Genomic DNA, 22542 nt, shown 5'->3' with positions numbered 1-22542 from the left:
GTCTGTCAGTGTGTCCCCAGTCAGGCTGAAATGGCCAAGCCTTTTCACCCTGCTCAATCACTGGAAATGTGTTGCCTGAGAAAGGAGATGACTGTACTCCTGCAGCTGAGCAGCAAGTCTTCCTCAAGGGGGCTTATCTTTGTGTCCACCCAAGATGGTAAATGCTGATGGGCCAGGTTAGTAATGTAACTTTCTGCAACTGTAAGTTCAAAGAAAGAAGCAGTCACTCGGGCAGAAGTGGTAAGGAACCGTAAGTCTTGAAATATTCACAACATCGGGAATCACATTAGGAAGGAACATTCCGTTAAAGAGTTAGGAGTGTTAATGACCTATCTGGCTGGAATAGGAAATAGTAGATAAAAGTAGACAGATTTGGGGCCAGATTTTGAAGAAACTTTTAATAGCAGACTAGGAAATGTCAGCTTTATTCGGGAGTTGGGGGTGCTATTGAAAGATCATAGCTGTTGTTGAGATAAGAAAAGACAGCTACATTTTTGCCTTTTCTCAAAGCAGTACTTACTCCTTGTACTTTATTCCAACCTGTTGGAGTTGACTAAAAGTATCAGCGTTTCTCTAGTCTCAATTTTTTTTTTCTCTTTGCCATTGTCTTAGTGTTCCTGTATGCTCAGCATGTATTTTGCTTCTTGTAAAATCTTATGTATTTCTACCTTCCTAGGTATATATGGTTAGGCATTTTATTTTAAGTATGAGTTCCATTCAATAAAATACCCATCGTCTTTTCAGCAGAAAACAGCCCTGTTACAACGGGAGAAACTGGGATGGAAGTTGGAAAAGGATGTGATTTAAATACTTCAGGTCATTCAAAGACAGATGGTATGACTTTCTCTTAGCTTATTTTTATTAATAGACAAAATTTTGTGGTTTGATGAATATTATCTATGTAGTAATAGAGGAATAATCTCAGCAAGTTATTTATTGGCTGGATTTTTAAATGTTGTTGTTGTTGCTAATGATTTTAAAGATAATACTTAAAATAATGACATAAGATCCCAAAATAGTACAGTTAAGACAGGTTAATGTATTATAGTATGTGGTATCCTTTCTTTTTTAAAAAAGAAAATTAAATAAATTATGAGTATACAGAACAATCATGAATAAAATACAACAGTCTCATATGCCACCCCATCATCAACATCTTGCATTGGTGTGGAATATTTGTTACAATTGATGGTAGCACAATTTTATAATTGTAGTATTAATTAAAATTCATAGTTTAACTTAGTGTTCACTGTATAGTGTAGTTCCATGAATTAAAAAAAAAAAATTGTTCTCTTACCGTATATACAATCTAACATTTCCCCTTTTAATCATATTTAGGTATATATTTCAGTGCTGTTAATTGCATTCACAATGTTGTGCTATCATCACGAACATCCATTACCAGAACCTTCCCATCATTTCAAATAGGCACCCTGTACATTTTAAGTCTGAACTTCCCATTCCCTACCCGCATCCCAGCCCCTGGTAACATATATTCTAGATTCTGACTCTTTGTGTTTGCTTATTCTAATTGTTTCAAATCAGGGAGATTCATACAGTATTTGTCCTTTTGCATCTGGCTTATTTCACTCAACATGATGTCTTCAGGGTTCATCTATGTTGTCACATGCATCAGGACTTCATTCCTATTTACAGCTGAATAATGTTCCATTATATATATATATATGCCATATTTTGTTTATCCATTCATTGTTTGATAGACACTTGGATTTCTTCCATCTTTTGGCAGTTGTGAATAATCCGCTGAAAAGCATAAGTGTGAAAATATCTGTTCAAGTCCTTGCTTTCAATTCTTTTGGGTATATACCTAGTAGTGGGATTGCCGGGTCATATGGTAGTTCTATACTTAGCTTTCTGAGGAACTGCCAAACACCGCACCATTTTCCATTCCCACCAGCAATGAATGAGTGTTCCTATTACTCTGCTTCCTTTCCAACACTTGTTATTTTCCATTTTTTAATAATAGCCATTCTAATGGTTGTGAAATGGTATCTCATTGTGATTTTAATTTGTATCTCCCTGATGGCTAATGATGTTGAGCATTTTTTTCATGTTTTTTGGCCATTTGTATATCTTCTATGGAGAGATGTCTGTTCAAGTCTTTTGCCCGTATTTTAATTAGGCTGTTTGTCTTTTTGTTAAGTTGAAGGATTTCTTTATATATTCTGGCTTTTAATCCTTTATCAGATATGTGGTTTCCAAATTTTTTCTCCCACTATGTAGGCTGTCTTTTTACTTTCATGATAAAGTCCTTTGAGGAACAAAAGTTTTTAATTTTGATGATGTCCCATTTATCTATTTTTCCTTTGTTGCTTGTGCTTCAGATTTAAAGTCTAAGAAACTATTGCCTGACACAAGGTATCGAAGATGCTTCCCTGCATTTTCTTCTAGGAGTTTGATAGTTCTAACTCTTATATGTAGTTTCTTGATCCATTTTGAGTTGATTTTTCTATATAGTGTGAGGTAGGGATCCTCCTCTGTCTTTTTTTTGCAAATGGAGATTCAGTTTTCCCAGCACCATATGTTGAAGAGACCACTCTTTCCCAATTGAGTGGTCTTTGCCCCTCTTATCAAAAAATCAGTTGGCCATAAATGTGAGGATTGATTTCTGAACTCTCAGTTTGATTCCATTGGTCTTTATGGCTGTCTTTGTGCCAGTATCATGCTGTTTGATTACTGTGAATTTGTAATAAGTTTTAAGATCAGGAAGTATGATCCTTCCAACTTCATTCTTCTTTTTCAAGAGAACTTTAGCTATTTAGGGCCCCTTATCCTTCCATATAAATTTGATGATTGGCTTTTCTATTTCTGCAGAGAAGGTTGTTGGAATTTTGATTGCAACTGCATTGAATCTATAAATTGCTTTGGGTAGAATTGACATCTTAACAATATTTAGTCTTCCGATTCATGAACACAGAATGTCCTTCCATTTATTTAGGTCTTCTTTAATTTCTTTTATCAATGTTTTGTAGTTTTCTGTGTACCAGTCCTTTATATCTTTGGTTAGATTTATTCCTAGATATTTGATTCTTTTAGTTGCTGTTCCAGTTTGCTAATGCTGCCGTTTTGCAAAACACCAGAAATGGATTGGCTCTTTTAAATGGAGTTTATTTGGTTACAAAGTTACAGTCTTAAGGCCATAATAGTGTCCAAGGTAAGACATCAACAGTAGGGTACCTTTTCTGAAGGATGGTCAGTGGTGTCCAGAAAACCTCTGTTGTCTGGGAAGGCACATGGTTGGCATCTGCTTGCTCCCAGGTGCTTTTCAAAATGACGTTCTCCAAAATGTTGCTCTTGGGATGTTTTGTCCTCTCTTAACTGAAGCTCCTCTTCAAAATGTCACTCTCAGTTGCTCTAAGATCCCTCTGTTTGTGAGCTCTTTTTATAGGGTTCCAGTGAACTGATCAAGACCCACCCTGAATGGGTGGGGCCACATTTCCATGGAAACATTCAATCAAGAGGTCACACCCTAATCAAAGGTGTCAATCACAGTTGTGTGGGTCACATCTCCATGGAAACAGCCTAATCCGAAGATTCCGACCTAATCAACACTAACACATCTGCCCTGACAAGATTGCATTAAAGAATATGGCTTTTTCTGGGGGCAGAATATGTACAAACCAGCACAGTTACTATTGTAAATACAATTTTTTTTTCGCTGATTTCTTTTTCTGATCGTTCATTGCTTGTGTCTATAATGCTGCTGATATTTGATGCTTTGTCTGGTACCCTGTCATTTTGCTGAATTCACTTATTAGCTCTAAGAGCTTTATTGTGGATTTCTCATGGTTATCTGTATATAGGAGCATATCATCTGGAAGTAGGGAAGGTTTTACTTCTTCCTTTCCAATTGGATGCCTTTTATTTCTTTGTCATCCCTAATTTCTCTGGCAAGAATTGCCACTATCATGTTGAATAGCAAGTGATGGTGAGCATCCTGGTCTTATTCCTGATCTTAAAGGGAAAGCTTTCAGTGTTTTACCAGGAAATAGGAAGTTAGCTGTGGACTTTTCATATATGCCCTTAATCATGTTGAGGACGTTTCCTTCTATTCCTAGTGTTCTAAGTGGGTTTTGTTTTGTTTTGTTTTGTTTTGTTTTTGTCAAGAAAGGGTGCTGGATTTTGTAAAATACCTTTTCTACATCAATTGAGATACGTGGTTTTTTTCCTTCATTCTGTTCGCATGGTATATTACATTATCTTTCTTACGTTGAACCAACCTTGCATACCACGGATAAATCCCACTTCATCATGGTGCATAATTCTTTTAATATGCTGTTGAGTTTGGTTTGCTAGTATTTTGTTGAGGATTTTTGCATCTATATTCATAAGAGATATTGGTCTGCAATTTTCTTTCCTTGTGGTCTCTTGATCCAGCTTTGTATGAGGGTAATATTGGCCTCATAGAATGATTTAGGGAGTGTTCCCTCCTCTTTAAATTTTTGGAAGATTTTGAGCAGAATTGGAGTTAAGTCTTTTTGGAACATTTGGTAGAATTCACCTGTGAAGCCATCTGTTCCTGGGCTTTTCTTTGTTGGGAAGTTTTTGATGACTGATTCAATCTCTTTAGCAGTTGGTTTGTTGAGATCTTCTATTTCATCTTGAGCCAGTATGGGTAGTTGTGTATTTCTAATAATTTGTCCATTTCTTCTGATTTATTGGCATGCAGTTCTTCATAGTATCTGCTTTTACTCCTTTTTATTTCTCTGGGGTCAGTAGTAATGTCCCCCTTTTCATTTCTGATTTTTGGTATTTGTATCCTCTCTTTGTTTTCTTTATTAGTCTAGCTAAAGGTTTGTTGATTTTGTTGTCTTTTCAAAGAATCAACTTTTGGTTTTGTTGATTCTCTCTATTGTTTTTTTGTTTTCCTATTTCATTTATTTCCACTCTAATCTTTATTTCCTTCCTTCTGCTCACTTCAGATTTAGTTTGCTCTTCTCTTTCTAGTTCTAGTTCTGAGGTTAGAGCTCTGATTTGAAGTCTTTCTTTTTTAATGTAAGCATTTAGAGCTATAAAGTTCCTTTTCAGCACTGCCTTTGCTGCATCCCGTAAGTTTTGATATGTTGTATTTTCATTTTCATTTGCCTCAAGATATTTCCTAATTTCGCTTCTGAGTTCCACTTTAATCCACTGATTGTTTAAGAGTATATTGTTTAATTTCTACACATTTGTGAATTTTCCATTTTCTCCCTCTGTTATTAATTTCTAGCTACAGTCTGTTTCAGAGAATATACACTGTATGATTTCAGTATTTTTGTGTTTATCAGGACTTGTTTTGTGACCCAACATACAGTCTATCCTGGAGAATGATCCATGTACACTTGAGAAGAATATGTATTCTGTTTTCATTGGGTGCAGTGTTCTATATATGTCTGTTAGGCCTAGTTAATTTAGTGCATCATTCAAGTCCTGTACTTCCTTATTTATCTTCTGACTAGAAGTTCTATCCATTATTGAGAGTGGTGTGTTAAAGTCTCCTACTGTTTGTTAATGTAGAACTATCAATTTCACCTTCAAATCTATCAGTATTTGGTTCATGTATTTTGGGGTTCTGTTGTTAGGTACATATATATTTACAATTGTTACATTGTCCTCTTGAATTGTCCCCTTTATCAGTATATAATGACCATCTTTCTCCCTCATAACTGTTTTAATCTTAAAGTCTATTTTGTGCAATATTTGTAGAGCCACCCAAGCTCTCTTTTGGATAGTACTTGAATGGTATTTTTTTTTTCCATCCTTTCACCCTCAACCTACTTGTGTCTTTGACTTCAAGGTGAGTCTCTTGTAGACAGAATATAGTTGGTTCAAGCTTTTTCTCCCTTCTGCTAGTCTCTGCCTTTTGACTGGAGAGTTTAATCCATTTACATTTTAAGTCACTACTTACAATACAGGGCTTTCTTTTGCTGTGTTGCTATTTAGCCTTTGTGTTGTAGCTTTTTTGTTCCTCACTTCCATTAAAGCCTACTTTTATATTTATTTGCTTTTTATGTTTTACCATATTGAGCGCCTTCTCACTTATATCTGGATGTATTTTTCATCTGTTTTCCTTGAGGTTACCATGGGGTTAAAATTTAACATCCTAAATATAAAACAATCATATTTGGTTTGATACCAACTTAACGTCAATAGCATGCACATATACTTTGCCTATACCTCTCTGCCCTCCACAATTATTTTTTGTAATTGTTACCACTTATATCTTTGTATTTTGTATATCCAAAAACATAGATTTATCATTACTTGTATGCATTTGAATTTTAGCACATGTAGAAAGTAAGAAGTGGAGGTATATACCACACAGCAGAGTACAATGATATTGGCATTTTTAATTACCCAAATGGTTACCTTTACTGCAGGTCTTTATTTCTTTATGCTGCTTTGAACCACTGTCTAGTGTCCTTTCCTTGCAATCTGAAGAACTCCTTTTAACATTGCTTTTAGGGCCAGTCTAGTGGTGATATCTCTCTGGATATAAAATTCTTGTCTGGCAGTTGTTTTCCTTCAGCATTTTTAAGTATTTCAACCCACTGCCCTCTTGCCTCCATGGTTTCTGATGAGAGATTGGCACACAATCTAATTGGATCTCCCTTGTATGTATTATATTGCTTTTCTCTTGAAGCTTTCAGAACTCTTTCCTTGTCCTTTGCATTTGATAGCATAATTATTATATAATGGGGTGTGTTTTTCTTCATGTTTATCCTGTTTGATGCTCTTGGAGCTTCTTGGATGAGCATATTCTTGTCTTTTGCTAAGTTTGAGAAGTTCTCTGTCATCATTTCTTTGACTGTTCCTTTTGCTCCTTTCCTTCTTCTCCTTCTGCCTCCCATAATGTGTGTTGGCTTGCTTGATGGTGTCCCATAGCTGTCTTAGGCTATTTTTGCTTTCATTATTTCTTTTTTCTTGACTCATTTCAAGTGTCTTGTCTTCAAGTTCACTGATTATTTCTTCTGCCAGCTCCAGTCTGCTCTTAAAACCCTCCTGGGCATTTTTCATTTCAGTTATAGTCGTCTTCAACTCCAGTAGTTCATTTTGGTTCCTTTTTAAATTTTCTATTTACTTAGATTCTCATATTGTTCATTTGTTGTTTTCCTGATATCCTTTAGTTTTTTTCTCTGTACACTCATTCATTTCCTTGGGCATTTTTAAGTGTCCAAACATTGGTGTTTTCTGTATTCCTATCCTTTTCCTTTGGATGGGCCATCATTTCGTGTTTCTTTCTTTGTCTTGTACTCTTTTTTTTGCATGCTGTACATTTTAATATTTTAAAATGTTAACTTGGGTTTTACTCCCTGGGATGCCTGTTTCTTGGTTTGTAACCATCCAGTGATAAGACAGATTTTTTTTTTGTTTTGCACTTCAGCCCTCCTATCAGGAAGGACTGCCCAAGGCAAAGGCAGCATGCAGGGTTTTTCCTATCTTATTGGGCCTCTGTCTTGTCCTCAGCTTTTGTTTGTTAGTTGTTTTGGAGTCCCCTGTTTACAAGAGTTTGGTTGTCCCTTCTGTTTCCCAGGGGGACAAACCTCCCTCTCCCAGCTATCTGAAGCTGGCAGGCCTCCATAGTTTTTTTATACTCCTTTCATTGTCTGATGCTGCTTTTGCCCAGAGGGCAAATTCTGGGAGGAAGATTATCCTGGGGAGGATTTTTCCAAGTCAGTCTTTTCCATTCAGAATAGGGCCAAAACACCTATGAAGAGGGTGTATACTGGCTTCAAAGTGTCCTGTGGAGGGGTCAGGAAGGAAGCCAAAAACTTCTCTGAGGGCTCCTTGAAGCTGAGCTTTCCTGGCCTGCCCAGCAAATGCAGCCCTTCAGCTAACTGTCCTCTGCAGCCCTGAAAAAGCCCTGCATCCTTAAGTCTCCCCCACCTCTGCCCCTGTCCACGGAGGACTGAAACGGTAGCTGCCTTCAGAGCCAGGAACCAGCAATCCGAATTCACTGATCAAAAGCTGTGATCAGTAATCAACCTTGCACACCCCTGTTTACTAGGGAAGAGGATTTTTATATCCCTTCTGTCACTAGTAGCTAGTCAGGGACCGAACCCCCGGCAGCCTGTCATGAGAATGAGGAATGGGTGCTGGTAGCCACAGTGCAGAGAGATCAATTTATAGTTTTTTACCACAATTTTTCTGCCTCTTCCTTCCGTTCTTCCCTGGAACAGTGTTCTCCTGACCTCTGGAGTTTCACAATATTTGTTTGAAACCATTCCTGCCTCTTTAATGGTTGTTTTGTTGGGAGGACTGAGTCTTGGAGCTCCCTACTCCACCAGCTTACCCGGAATTCTTGGAAGTCACGGTCTTTTATAATTTAATCTCAAAAGTGAGTTCATATCACTTTTGCTGAATTCTATTATTAAAAACTGCCATCCTTTCTTAAAGTTGCTAAATTAGAGGGCAAGTGTTTTTAAAGATTTTATGGGCTATGAGATAGGTTCGCCTGTCTAAACTTTTTTCTTAAACCAGTGCACTCCTAATATTCAGGCATTTGTGTACCAACATATTGATTTTTGTCATATGTCTACACCACCTGTGCAATTAGTGTTTTTTAAAATATGCTCACTTTTTGGCTTAAATTCATTTAAAAAGGAATGTAACATAAAACTAGTATATACTTGTTACAAATAGAAAGTAGTAGTAAAAATAAAAGCAAAGAAAATTATGAAATTTTTATTAAACACTGTTGTTGGTTTTCTCAGCCTGAAGTCTTTCTTTGTGAAAGGGGAAATTAGAAAGTGTTAACGAGGTTTTAAAAGCGTACTAACACCAGTGAATAAAACTTAAAAAAAAAATAAATAGAAAAATACAAGTGCTGGAGGAGATGTGGAGAAATACCTGTTTATTGTTAGTGGGGAAGTAGAATTGTATAGCCAGAGCTCTGGAGGGCAGTGTGGCGGTTCCTCAGGAAGCCTGGAGTTGCCATGTTATCTGGCAGCCCCGTTACTAGGTATACGCCTGGAAGAACTGACAGCAGGGACATAGACAGACATTGGCACGCTGGTGTTTATGGTGGCATTATTCGTGATTGCCAGTGAATGGAAGTGGCCCAACGGTACATCGACTGAGGAGCAGAAGGGAGAACTATGGTGCATAGATACGATGGAATATTGTGCAGCTACAGAAAGGAATGAAGTTGGGAGGCATACGGTGAGATGAATGAACCTTTAGGACAGTATGTTGAGAGACATAAGCCAGAAACAAAAGAACAAATATTGTATGGTTTCTGATACTGTCTGTATGTTAAAACTTCAACATCTGTGTGAGACCAAAGGAAGAGATGTTTATTTTGTCCAAAAATTTAAATTCTTTGTAGCACACTATCTAAAAAATAAATAAGAGCATACTAACACCAGATCCCAAGTTTTTCCTTGGCATAATCAGCATAATTAAAATAATGAAAATGGAATAATTTTCTTACCATATGATGCAGTGTTATTTAATGTGGGATCGTTTAAACTACATGTAAGAAATTCATCTATGCTTTAGTTTCCTTGTCTCTAAATGTAAATCTTGAGCAATGTAATCTCTGAGCACCCTATGAAGATCTTATATAATATGATTCTCTTTTTTTAAAAGATGAGTATATATAATTTTAAAAGAGAGAGAGCGTGCCTACTGTTTTCCCCATGAGTGCAGATCTAGTTGTTAAAATCTAGTAAAAGAAAATGTATATTTTTTAGCATTTAGGATGTTCATGTTTTGTCTTTCTGCCTTATTCTCTGGTTTCCTTAACCATCTTCATCTTCAGAACATACAGGTAGTGTTCATAGTATGACTAGCCTGAACCATGTATTATATTTTTTATGCAAAACATATATATTAAGAAATGATTTTCCTTTCTGCAAAGTATTCTTGAAAGATTTACTTTAACACATTCTATAGTAAATTTATCTTTGTTTGATTCATTCAGTGAGGAAGCAGGGAAACCCTTGCATATTGGATGTTAGGGCCCTCATAATGAATGTAAGATATATGAGAAATATTGTAGTCTCTAATCCAACATAAGTACATGATAAAATATTATTTTTTTTCCTTTTGTGGTTTTTAGAGCTTGATGAGTTCTCTTTCTGGCTCAGGATGGGATGAGGGTTGTGTATATATATGCATGTATATAAAGATATATTCATTTCTCACCTATGTGTTGAAGGCTACAGATGCCTTACAACTGAGTGCCTAATAAACTAAATTACCTAGAAGTGTGAAGGCCCATCTCAGGGTTGAACTTAGTAATAATGACATATATACAGCCACTCTGACCTTGGTTAATTACTTAACCCTTTCTGAACCTCAGTTTCCTCATCAGTAAGATGGGAGTAACCGTACCTATTTCTTAGAGTAGAATGTGTTAAGGTTGCTAATCCTTTCAGAATGATTACTACACATAGAAAGCCCTTAGTAAATACTGATGTGAAGTTGTGGATATTATGTTCAGCTCAGACTGGACCTGAATATATAAAACATCCGTATGTGGATAGAAGTCATGTGGGGGTTTTATAGGAGGCATTTCATGCTAATCAGTCCTAAATCAGTGACAATACCAAAATTAAAATAACCAGAATAAGTACACCTGAAAGGTAATTTCATCTCATTTTTTCACCTCTGTAGTTGATATCTTCTAGCCTTCCAGTATAACTCCTTACAATTTGGGTTGTTTTCAGTTTGGCTTGATGGCTACTACTTTTTTATTTCTAGGGTCAACACCAGTGTCATCACCACGGAAGCCTTCTCACCCAGTCATGGATTTTTTCAGTTCACACCTTTTAGGTGACTCTTCTTCACCAGCATCTAATTCTAGTCATGCAGACGCCCATGAAGCAGTCGTTGGCGATTTTCTTATTTCTGATGAAAACCTTCAGAAGATGGAAAATGTGCTTGATCTGTGGAGTTCAGAACTAAAGGTATTACAATTATTCACTGTTGTGTACTAATTCAACTCTTAATTGCACTGTTTCTTTTCCTTTAATTAAAGATGATTTTTTAGAAATCTTTAGTTTCCTTAGAAGATAAGTCCAGTGTCTTAACCAGTTTATTAATCTTCAATGTACATACTAATCACCTGGAGATCTTGTTCAACTGCAGCTTCTCATTCAGTGGTCTTGGGCAGGCCGAGATGCATTTCTAACAAGCTCCAGGTGATGCTTCTGGTTCAGCAGCAATACTTTGAATAGCAAGGTTTTAAATAGTTGCTGGAACAGCTCTGCATGTTCCATTGAATTTTTCAGATTTTTTGCAAAGCTCAGCCTATGTGTGATTGAAACACCTATTGAGCCATATCATAGTTATGACCAATGGAAATATCTCTTTTTAAATGAAACACAAGGTCCAATTTTTGCAGTCTGTATTCATTTTGTATCCACTCTTTTAGCAACCACAATGTGTAACTGAAAAATTATAAAAATTGATTTTATTTTGGTGATGTTACTAGCCTCTAAGTAAAACACAAAAGTATTGCATAAATGGCAAGATGTTTGCTAGTTTAAAAAACAGAGAAAGCATACACTTTGAGAAAACTAAGTTAATATTCACATCATGGAGGAATTAAGGCCATGTGAGTTGTTTCTCTGTTACTTGGAATCTTAACTTCTGTAAATAATCTTTTAGCATATTCTGTTTTTTTCCCCATAGAACAGATTTCTTACTTCTGATAATTATATAAAACCCATTGGAGTAGTGTGCCACCAGCCATTTTAATTGTTCTGTGTTTAGTAAACCATATTGTTAACTAATTTTTTGTCTGACAGATAATTATTTGGTCTCTTTACTTATGCCAGTCAGTAGGGTGAAAAGATTTAGCAATTTGGTTGTAAAGTGGTCATTGTGATAAATGGTTTGGGAAACAAAATATCAGCTCCCGTGGTTACCACTGCCACCTCTATCAAAATTTCCTGGTCATTATCTGCTCAGCCTAAGCCATAGTTCTGCATTTCTTTTTTTGGGATTCATCTTTGCTATGAATATTTAAGTACTTGAATAGACAAAGGAACTTAATTGATTATGAAACCCGAAATATTTTTTAATGACAAGATTTTATATAAAGTAACTCAAAGTATGTTGAGTGTGAACTAAGAAGAGCCATAACTATTGTGCTTGAACATATTTTCATTAGTGTCCTTACTTTTTAAAATAGCTTTTGTGTTGATAACTTGTTCTGATTTTTTTTAATGTTTCTTAATTTCAGTGTAGTTTTAATAAGCATTATAGGAACAAATTACTTAATTGTCAGTATACTTATTTTTCAGACAAATGTCATATCTGAACTAAGTAAATGGAGACTTAATTTTATTGACTGGCATCGAATGGAAATGAGAAAAGAGAAAGAAAAACATGCAGTACATTTAAAACAACTGGGCAACCAGATCAACAACTTGAAGGAGCTACAAAAAGCTTATGAAGTCTCCATTGGGCGAAAAGATGAGGTCCTTTTTTAAATCTCTCTAATTCAGATTTAGTAAATATCTGGCTAGAAAATAGATACCAGAAACTAGTGGTTACTTAGATAGTACAAGGAAAAAAGGGAAATCACCTCAGAAATTGATGGAAAAATAAATGCATAGCCATAGGATTTACTTTTCCTATTATACATGCCATTGTAATATCATATTTTTGCCAAAATAACAAATGAACAGATTTTCCTCATCTTGACATTTGAAGAACGTACACTAGTTTTTTCTTCCTGATCTTTTCTTTCCTTTCTAACTGCCCATAAGAGAACATCAGGGAACCAACATTTCTGTCCTTTCAGGGTTCATTTTAAGTGTTACAAATTCTGTCTGTGGAATGATAGTCTTCATTTTATTCATCTACACAGAGAACACCTTTTATTTCACTTTCTGTTAGCCTTTTAGGAAATCTGAGGGTAAAGTTCAAGTCTGTGCTAATTTTGTACAACCTCATGTACCAGCAGCACCTTGAACAAAGCAGATGGTCAGCAAATCTATGATTTCCCCTGCTTCTCCCTCTGATACTGTATGAACAGGATAGAGGCTTTCAGAGAAGAGAGACTCACAGCAGACAAATAAGCTACCTGTCTGCAAAAGCAGCACTCAAATGTCTTAATGAACTAAATAAATTCTATGTTTTGGAAAATACTGGTTTTTCGGGGTATAATATAAAATTGAACATTTAACAAATTTACTGTTTTGAAACAATGGATAATAATTTAGTCATTTTCTGTCTTACCCTCAGAACTCTGTTCTAAAGTTTTAAAAATATTTTAATTTTTTATTTTGAAGTATCATACCCAAAAGAGTATACACTCCCTATATTCAATTAATAAACAATAATAAAAGCATATTTAAAGAACTAGAATAAATAGCTCTCAATGAAAGTGCCTGATTGACTAAATTCCTTTTTTTAAACTTTTTATTGGAAATACTTTTAAACTAATAGAACAGTTAGAAAAATAATACAAAACCCATACAGAGAACTCCATCAACTCCCACCCCCAATACCCAGATCCACAAATTTTAGCATTTTGCTAAATTTGCCGTATCGCTCTATCTATCCATTTACCTATCCATCCGTCTGCCTATGTATGTATCAATCCATTTTCTGAACACTTGAGTGTAAGATATATATATCATGCCCCTTGAACACCTAATACTGCCATGTGCATTACCTAAGATTGGGGATATTCACTTATGAACTGCCTTAAGTTCAAGAACTTTAATGTGGATGGAAGGCTTTTACAATCTAAACTCCAGTTTTTTCATATCTCCCAGTAATGTCCTTTTGAGCCTTTTTTCCTCCCTTATTAAATCCCATCCAAGATCATGTATTACATTTAATTGTCATTGTCTCTTTTTCTTTTTCTTTTTTAATTGTGGGAACATACATACAACATTAACTTTCCCATCTGAACCACTCACAAGCATAGAATTCATTGGTATTAACCACAATTTCAGTGTTGCAGTACTTTCACCAGTTTCCATTGCTAGAAGGTTCCCATCTCCCCAAACAGAAACCCTACACCCATCAGGTATTAACTCCCCATTCCCCTGTGTGTTGTCACTGGCAACATGTACTCTAATTTCTGTCTCTATGAGCTTGCATATTTTCCGATATTTTCTTTGTAGTTACCATGGGGTGAAATTTAACATCCTAAATACATAACAGTCTCATCTGCTTTGATACCAACTTAAATTCTATAGTATATACAACCTATAATCCTATACCCCTCTGTCCCCCAACCTTTGTGTAATTCTTGTCACAGATTACATGTTTGTACATTATGAGTCCCAAGCCACTGATTTCTCATGACATTTTATGCATTTGCCTTTTAGACCGTATAGGAAGTAAAAAGTGGGGTTACAAACCAAAAATGCAATATTACTGGCATTTACCCATGTTGTTACCCTTACCAGAGTTCTTTATTTCTTCATGTAGCTTCAGTCTATTGTCTAGGGTCCTTTCCTTTCAACCTGCAGAACTTCCTTTAGCATCTCTTGCAGGGCCAGTCTGGTGGGGACCCATTCCTTCAGCTTTTGCTTATCTAGGAATGTCTTAATATCTCCCTCATTTTTGAAAGACAGTTTGCCATATATAGAATTCTTGGTTGGCAGGGTTTTTTTTGCTTTCAGCACTTTAAATATGTCATCCCACTGCCTTCTTGCCTCCGTGGTTTCTGATGAGAAATCAGCACTTATCTTATTGAAGTATGACACATTGCTTTTCTCTTATGGCTTTTAGAATTCTCTTTATCGTTGGCATTTGATGATTTGATTATAACATGCCACAGTGTGGGTCTATTTGGGTTTATCCAGTTTGGAGATCATTGAACGTCTTGATTGTTTTATATTCATGTGTATCACTAAATTTGGGAAGTTTTCAGCCATTATTTCTTTGAATATTCTCTCTGCCCCTTTCTTTCTTCACCTTCTTGGACTCCCACTATGTTTATATTTATATGCTTAATGGTGTCCCACAGGTTCCTCAAGTTCTGTTCACTTTTCTTCTTTCTTCTCAATCATCAGGTTGGGTAATTTCATTTTTCTTGTCTTCAAGTTCACTGATTCTTCTGCCACCTCCAGTCTACTGTTGAACCCCTCTAAGGAGTTTTATATTTCTGTTACTATGGTCTTCAGCTGTGTTTGGTTTCTTTTCATAATTTCTATCTCTTTATTGATACTCTCTTTGTATTCATTTACTGTTTTCCTGATTTCCTTTAGTTCTTTGTCCATTTTTCCTTTAGCTCTTTGAGCATATTTAGGAACTTTAAAAAAAAAAAAAAGTTTTTTCTGGAAAGCCACAGGTCTGATCATCCTCATTGTTGGTTCTAATACTTTAGTCTTCTTCTTTGCCTGGGCCATCACATCCTGTTTCTTTGTATCTTTTATAATCTTTTGTTGAAGCCTGGACATTTTGATATTTTAGTCCATTATCACTGGACTTTAGACTCTGCAACATCAGGTCCTTGAGCTTGTATCTAGCTTTCCTTGAATTCTAGGACCTAGCAAAAAAAAGGGGGGGAAGGGGGGAGGTTAAAAATAAATACCTTTTCCACTGTTTTGAAAGATTCCACAGATTGACCTGTGCATGTGCTTTCCCGCAAGGTTTATCATGTAATGAGTTTAGAGAATAGCTTGGGGCCAAAGCATAAGGGGCCTCCCTGATCGTTTCTGCACATACATCTTGTCTTAGGCATGTACATGTGGCCCTAGGAATTCCCCCATTTACATAGATATGAGTGTGTCTTGTTTCTTAGGAAACAGTTTCCTCTCAGTCCTGGGCACTGTGCTGTATGTCCTATAGTTGGCAGTCCCTTGCCCCAGGCAGCCACAACTTGACTGTTCTTCCACAGCTCTGCAGCAGGGCAAGTTCTGGGACAGCGAGCCTGCAACAGGTGTCCTGGTTCAGTCCCTCAGGTTGCCACCAGAGAGATTGGGCCTGACATCCATGCTCTCAGTATGTGCACAAGCAGTACTGTGCTACCTCCAGAACCAGGACCAGGAACTTGCACAGGAGTGTGGGCCAGTTCTGTGCTGAGCCAGTAAGGGGACAAGGGAGGGCCAGCCGGGACCCCACGAGATTCTGCTGCTTTTAAGTTGCCTTTTTCTTGATTCAGCACTCACTGTTTTGGTGCATTCCTTTAACTGTTTTCTGGAGCTTTGAGAAAGGTGTTTCTGCCAGTTCTAAATGATTGTTTCAAACTTTTATTGGGGGACAGAGCACTGAAGCGTCTCATTCCTCTGTCTTTATCAGAGCAGGTTAATCTCTTTTTAATGTGACCATTTTTTAATATATATTTCAATTATTCAGTTCTTTATAAGACACTATTACCTTGGGATTTAAAAACCATCATAGATTGTATTTTCAAAAGAACAGGGATAATGATATCACTGACAAAGTGCTTTGAATTTTAGCTAGTAATTGGTTTTATGTTTGTTGAATATGGAAAATCATTAAACAGTTATTGAGAAACTTCTGTATCCAGGGGGCAAAAAATATTAATTTATAATTTAGTAGGCGCTAAACATAATTAAAACCTAGTCACTGTCCTCAAGTAAATTTTCTATTGAATAGAGAATTTTGAGATTTGTAGCAAAACTTCCAGTCATATAATTATTTTTCCTGAATTAAACATCAGTGATCATATTAATTTTTATGTATATAAACATTTTTATTTGATTACTAAGATATACACATGGTGAAGATTTTTTTTATTTTCCCCCCTTCATTCATTGATATTTAATGTATTCATATAGGGAAGTGTTTTTTGGTGTTTTTAAAGGTAATGAGGTTAACTGAATGAATATAATAGTGATCTGTAAGTATTCTCTTTAATGCTTTTTGATATATGAGAAAATCACTGCCAATTGCTGTTACGTAATATCACAATAATTGGGTTAATTGCTGTTTGCAGGTGATTTCTAGCTTGTCTCATGCCTTAGGCAAGCAAAAAGAAAGAACAGAGTTGATGAGAACATTCTTCTACTGGAGAATTGGCCATATCAAATCCAGACAGGATGTAAGTGTGAAAAAGAGAAGCTACTGACAGATATTTGACTTCTAAACGTAAAAGTGTATAGGATTACTTATTAGAACTCTTATTAAAGGACAATGATTGGATGTTAATATTTGTTTACAAATAAGTCAAAATGAATTTATCACTTAATGTTGTACTTATTTCATAGGAATTTAATTTTAGATACTTTGGAAAAACTGTCTCTTAGATTTTACAGACTATTGATATATCATTTGCTACTTCATAGTGAGTTAGTAAGGATTGTACCTAAATTACAAATGCCTTGGTAAGTGGAACCCTTTTAACAAATTTGACCTCAGGTGTTGTTACGTGGAGAAAGAATTTATAATCTGTAACATATCATATGCTTCCTATGTATTTGTTTCTGCTTCTAAAATGCTGTAATAAACCTCTTCATACGGAATAATTACTTAATTTATATATTACAAAATAGTGCAAATGTTTGTTGTGTAGACTTGCCTTAGAGTTGGAACCATAAAGCCATGCCTGTGTAACTTTTTAAAAATAACCCTTAGTTTGTATACAATTTAAACTTAAACATGTTATTTTAATTAAATAAGAACTGAATCGGTAAATAAGAACTGAATCAGTATGTCAAAGTAAATAGTGAACCAAAGAGAAGAATAAATAAATACTGTATCAAACATGGAAAAGTATAAGAGTATGAATATATCCCAAAAAAAGATTGGAATATAGAGCCTCAGGAGTGTATGGTGTGAGTGTGCCTGTGCATGTATGTGTGTTTGTGTTGCAAGTGATGCTCATGTGAGCCATGGAGTAATCTGTGCATTTAACTTTCAAGAGATTAGTTTGCTTTATCTTTGATGTACTTATCTGATCATTTTACTTCAACTACTCTAAAGTATTTACTTAGGGAAAATCTATTGCCATGGAATAGGATTTCTCCTTTAATAATACTTCCCAATGTTTTCATTTTTTTAATTAAATCCTCATTAGTAATACTGAAGAACGCTGTTTAAAATGAGTCTTTATACGATACTGTGAAAGCTGTTTAATAATGAGGATACCTATTTATTTAAGATGTTAACTGAAAAAGTTGAGGCTTTTAAAATTTAAGAAAGTTGAGAATTGGAACTACCATTTCAAAAGAATTTTAATTTATTGATTAAAGAAAAAAAACATGTTCCTGTTTGGATCAGTTTGGTACTATCTAAATAGCAAGCTATGTAGATTAAATTAAGCTTGCTTATGGTGGTGGTCACCAAACCAAAGAGACAGCATTGCCATCTGAAGCCACAGCCACCACGCTCTGCCTTCAGCCACTCTCTCATTCTCCTGGTCCCTCTTTCAGCTGAAAGGTTAAACAGATTTGTAGCTAAGGTGGTACATGGAGAAGTACTTACTTTCATTTGTTTTTTTGTTCTTCCCCTGAATTATATGCTTAAAATAATGCTAAATGATGTAATGGATAAGAAGAGCCCAGGCTCTCAAGTCAGAAAGTCTGGCTTTACCTTGCTTACTTGTGTGACCTTAGAGGCTACTTAACCTCTCTAAGCCTGTTTTCTTGTCTGTAAGATGAGAAAAGTACCATTACACAGGATTAAATTATAATGTATGTAAACTAAGTTATAGTTATTATTATTGCTACTGGTATGTTTACCAGTACATTGTGTTTTTGAGGTTTTACATTACTTTTATTTAGGTTTATGAAAGTAAACTAGCAGACCAATACTACCAGAGAACTTTACTGAAGAAAGTCTGGAAAGCCTGGCGTTCCACAATACAAAAGCAGTGGAAAGATGTGGTGGAACGAGCTTGCCAAGCAAGAGCGGAAGAAGTTTGTGTCCAGATTTCCAATGATTATGAAACCAAAGTTGCTCTGGTAATCAAAAAGTTAAAATTTTCACTTTCCTTTAATAACAGTAAAGATCACTCACCACTAGGCAAATTAACGCATTTTCCATCTTTATTTAATGCAGTGTTGCTTCAAATGAAACCGTTGGTACAGGGTCACATAAGTAAGGCAGACTTACTTATTCCTTTAAATGGTTGTAACTCTGGCCTCCAAACTTGTATTGGATCTCTTGTATGTACGTTTCTTTTGGAGCTGTGAAATCACCCACTGATACTTATATCTCTGAGATGTCAGTTTGTCTTTTATGTAGCCAAGAATGAAAACTAAAAACATGAATGTTTATCTTCATGTTAAATTATATACTAAGTTCTTACAAGATTGATATAAAACTATTTTATATAAATTGAATTATTTTTCTTGTTGACTTTGTAAAATTACTTTTTATTTACAAACACTCTATACCTACTACCCTATTGACTTTTACTAATAAAATTAACATTGTTCACATAGAAAAACTTCTGAGACCAAAAGGAAATAAAAGACCATAGTGAAGAGTATAGTAGGCCTCTTAAAATCAAATATTGAAAGGAAAAACATCTCATCATTACAACTCTAAATTCTTGATATTAAAAATAGGTTACATCACAGATAATTTTCTGCATTTCAAAATGGCATCCCATTTCAGGCTTAGTTTGGCAAAGTGTGTTGTACCTGATACCATTTTGTACTTTAAATTCTATAGATAACATTAGTTAAAAAAAAAAAAATTCTGTTAATATTGCAGGCATTTAGTTTTCTTTCTTAAGGGTGAGCACTATCTGTGGCTGTTAATGTATTTTGTTCAATTTCCTTCAAAAAAGTTTTATGTAAGAAATGACATCTTTTTACAAAATTAAAACACACCAGTAATCACCAGTGGAACTGGTATGAGATTCCCCTTGTTTGGGCCTTGGTTTTATGGTTAAGAATAAAAATGACTTGTTGATGGAGCTGATAGAGGTAAGATGCACCTTTGAAAACAAATTGCACACAGCAGGAGAGGTGTATGGTAAACCATTTTTTATTAATATTTCACATAAAAATAAGTTCACAGTATAAATCTACTTTTTTAAACAAATAATATTCTTGTGTCTCACACCTTTTTCATATGTTGTCATTTGTTTAATTTTCCTTATTTTAGTTATCTGGAGCTTTGGAAAATGCAAAAGCTGAGATCCAAAGAATGCAACATGAAAAAGAACACTTTGAAGATTCCATGAAAAAAGCTTTCATGAGGGGTGTTTGTGCATTAAATCTTGAAGCCATGTCTATATTTCAAAACAGAAGTGATATAGGTTAGTATTTCATTTAAGATTCTCTGCTTTCAAAAAGGATTTGAGGAGGTTTCAGTGATTGATATGGTCAGCTGTACTGATTTTCTGCAATGGTTATGTCACATGCAAGCATCAGTATTTTTAATTTTATAATGTCCTATCAAGTTTTAACTCTGCCATGTAAAGTAGTTCAATGACGGTTACATATGTTATCTTAGATCTTATCAAGTGAACTGCCAACTCTTAATTATTTTAGTTTATTGCTAAAATAATTTTTTAATATAACATTATTTTAAGGCTCTTATCACTAATTATTTTAATGCTATTAAGTAGAAAATTGCTCTCTTTGTTTTTTCCTAATTAGCCAAATTCCTTGGACTATTTTATTGATTAAATATTTCTTATCTGGTCATAAATTTATATTTTTAAAAATCGCTTGCTTTCCAGGTCTACAATTAGGAGAGGACCCAAAGACCCAACTAAAGCAGATATAAATAAACCTTCCTCACTAGCTTCATAAGGGGTTTCTCAGAAGATGTTTCTCTGAAACATCTCAGTGACCAAATTTCTAAACCTTCACCTTGGTGTTTGGAACCACATAAATAACGCCTTAAGTGGAGTCTTTGATCAAATTCTCATTGTCAGGAAGAGAATCTTTCTCCTAGCTTCTAGAAGTTGGCATTTTTCTACTCCTAGGTCAAGGTTAAGGTTCACTTTTGTGGGAAGTTACTATATGGGGTGTCAGTGCAACAGTGCAGTCGTTTTAATATGGAAATGTGTTCTTGATTCACAACTTAAATAATTTGCCTACAAGAACCCAGGTCTTTTACAATGTCACGAGTAAAGATTTTAGTTTCACTTACTGACTTATTATCGTTTGTTGAAAAATCAAGAATAAAAATAGACTGTTTTTTTGGGATAGAAGCATAGAAGGAAATGAAGGGGTACAATATCAGAAAATAATTCTGCAGATCTAAATACAAGGCAGATTATCAGGGCAGGTTTATGAAATAAGGCTCAGTGTGACCATATTGATTATAATGGTTGTGATGGCAGTACACTTGACTCAAATGAAGTCCTAGCTGAGTACGTAATTTATTTTTATCTTTTATGTAAAAGCAAGCCATTCATTAGCATTCATGTGTCAGACGAAGTTAACCTTCAGAGATTAACGCTGACATTAACCAGTTAATATTGACAGACTATATTTACTGAATATTGTATCCAATATGTGACAAATATCTATATTTTCATCAGGACCCAATTTTAGCTATTCTGCATTTTTATTGTTTTGAAGGTATTGGTACTCTTAACTGGGAAGAAGTTTAATGGAATTAACTTGTGATTCACAGGGATGGACTTCACAAATAATAAAAAGGAAGAATATGGCTCTAGTGTTCCAGTACAGGAACCCTCTGCTCGTTTGGATTCTTCCTCTCCTCTGATGTCCTCAGTGGTTCCACCAGTGCCGCTGCCGTCTGTGTCAGCAGCCACCGTGTCAGGGGGAGTGGCCGGTGCTGCCACCGTTCCCTCCGTGCCCCCTGCTGCTTCGATTACATCTGCGGGCACTGCTTCTGCTGCTTCTGTCCATGTTCCCGTTTCTGTTCCTCTTGTTGCGGGGGCTGCAGCTACTGCTGCACCAGAAGAAATGGTTAGTACAATTACTATAAGTGCCCGTCTTCTACAAATGGTTCAGAAACTTATAAACTGGAAACTTTGAACTTAGAGCATATTTTCCCACGGAGAGAAAATTCTACATGGTATTTATTCCTAGCCACAGAAATATTTAATAACCAAAGTGGCTAAAACATAACTTTTGTTACGAAAAATAGTAGCCTAAAGTTCCACTGCAGTAAAATAAAAATAACATCACATTTCAAAACCTGTTCAGGAAAATTAGATTTAGTTAGAGAAGGAGCTGGTGACAGACTTTTTTTTTTTTTTTTTTTAATTCTAAAGGAAACTCCTAGGCATTGTCAGGGGCTTGGGAGATTAGTGGCTCTTTTCTTTATTTTCTGTTCAACTGCAGCTTTCCCTTTTCCTTGGTGCAGGTATATAACTAACACTATACAGTAATGACTCCTTTTTTATAAGTTTTAATTTTTAATTCATAGTTGAAATGAAGATAGGAATAATTTTTCCTAGCATCACTGAGTTATGATTAGAGAAGCACATAAATGGGGTGGAGAATTTGTGTGAGAATTTGCTTGAAGTAAATTTATCAAGCTGTTAATATGGTAAGAGTTAAAGACCAAAGCACATCATGTCTCTGACTCCTCTCTGCTGTTGTTAAACCCACATTCTTTAAATAATGTTTCTCAAGAGAAAACAGGGTAAGAGTGTAAGCCATATTGTCAGAATCACCTCTGCAGAGCTTTTTTTTTTTTAATTACCATTTTTTATTTTTTATAAAC

The 22542-nt window shown here is 35.3% G+C and overlaps 1 protein-coding gene across 4 annotated transcripts in view; it reads left to right on the top strand.

Moving 5' to 3' along the window:
- POC5 (POC5 centriolar protein) overlaps positions 1-22542 on the top strand; it is a 46814-nt gene that overhangs the window by 15856 nt on the left and 8416 nt on the right. For 3 of the 4 annotated variants that reach the window (XM_037801753.1, XM_037801754.1, XM_037801752.1), the window contains 7 exons: positions 745-834; positions 10708-10913; positions 12255-12431; positions 16877-16981; positions 18663-18842; positions 19996-20149; positions 21481-21779. In XM_037801753.1, coding sequence (XP_037657681.1) covers positions 745-834; positions 10708-10913; positions 12255-12431; positions 16877-16981; positions 18663-18842; positions 19996-20149; positions 21481-21779 — 1211 coding nt within the window. The remainder of the gene's footprint in view (positions 1-744; positions 835-10707; positions 10914-12254; positions 12432-16876; positions 16982-18662; positions 18843-19995; positions 20150-21480; positions 21780-22542) is intronic. The other variant, XM_037801755.1, reaches the window with a different exon arrangement.

This window comes from Choloepus didactylus, chromosome 13 (assembly GCF_015220235.1).
Source record: "Choloepus didactylus isolate mChoDid1 chromosome 13, mChoDid1.pri, whole genome shotgun sequence".
In the NCBI taxonomy this organism is placed as follows: domain Eukaryota; kingdom Metazoa; phylum Chordata; class Mammalia; order Pilosa; family Megalonychidae; genus Choloepus; species Choloepus didactylus.
The sequence above is the reverse complement of the archived record's forward strand: the minus strand, read 5'-3'. Positions and strand labels throughout refer to the sequence as shown.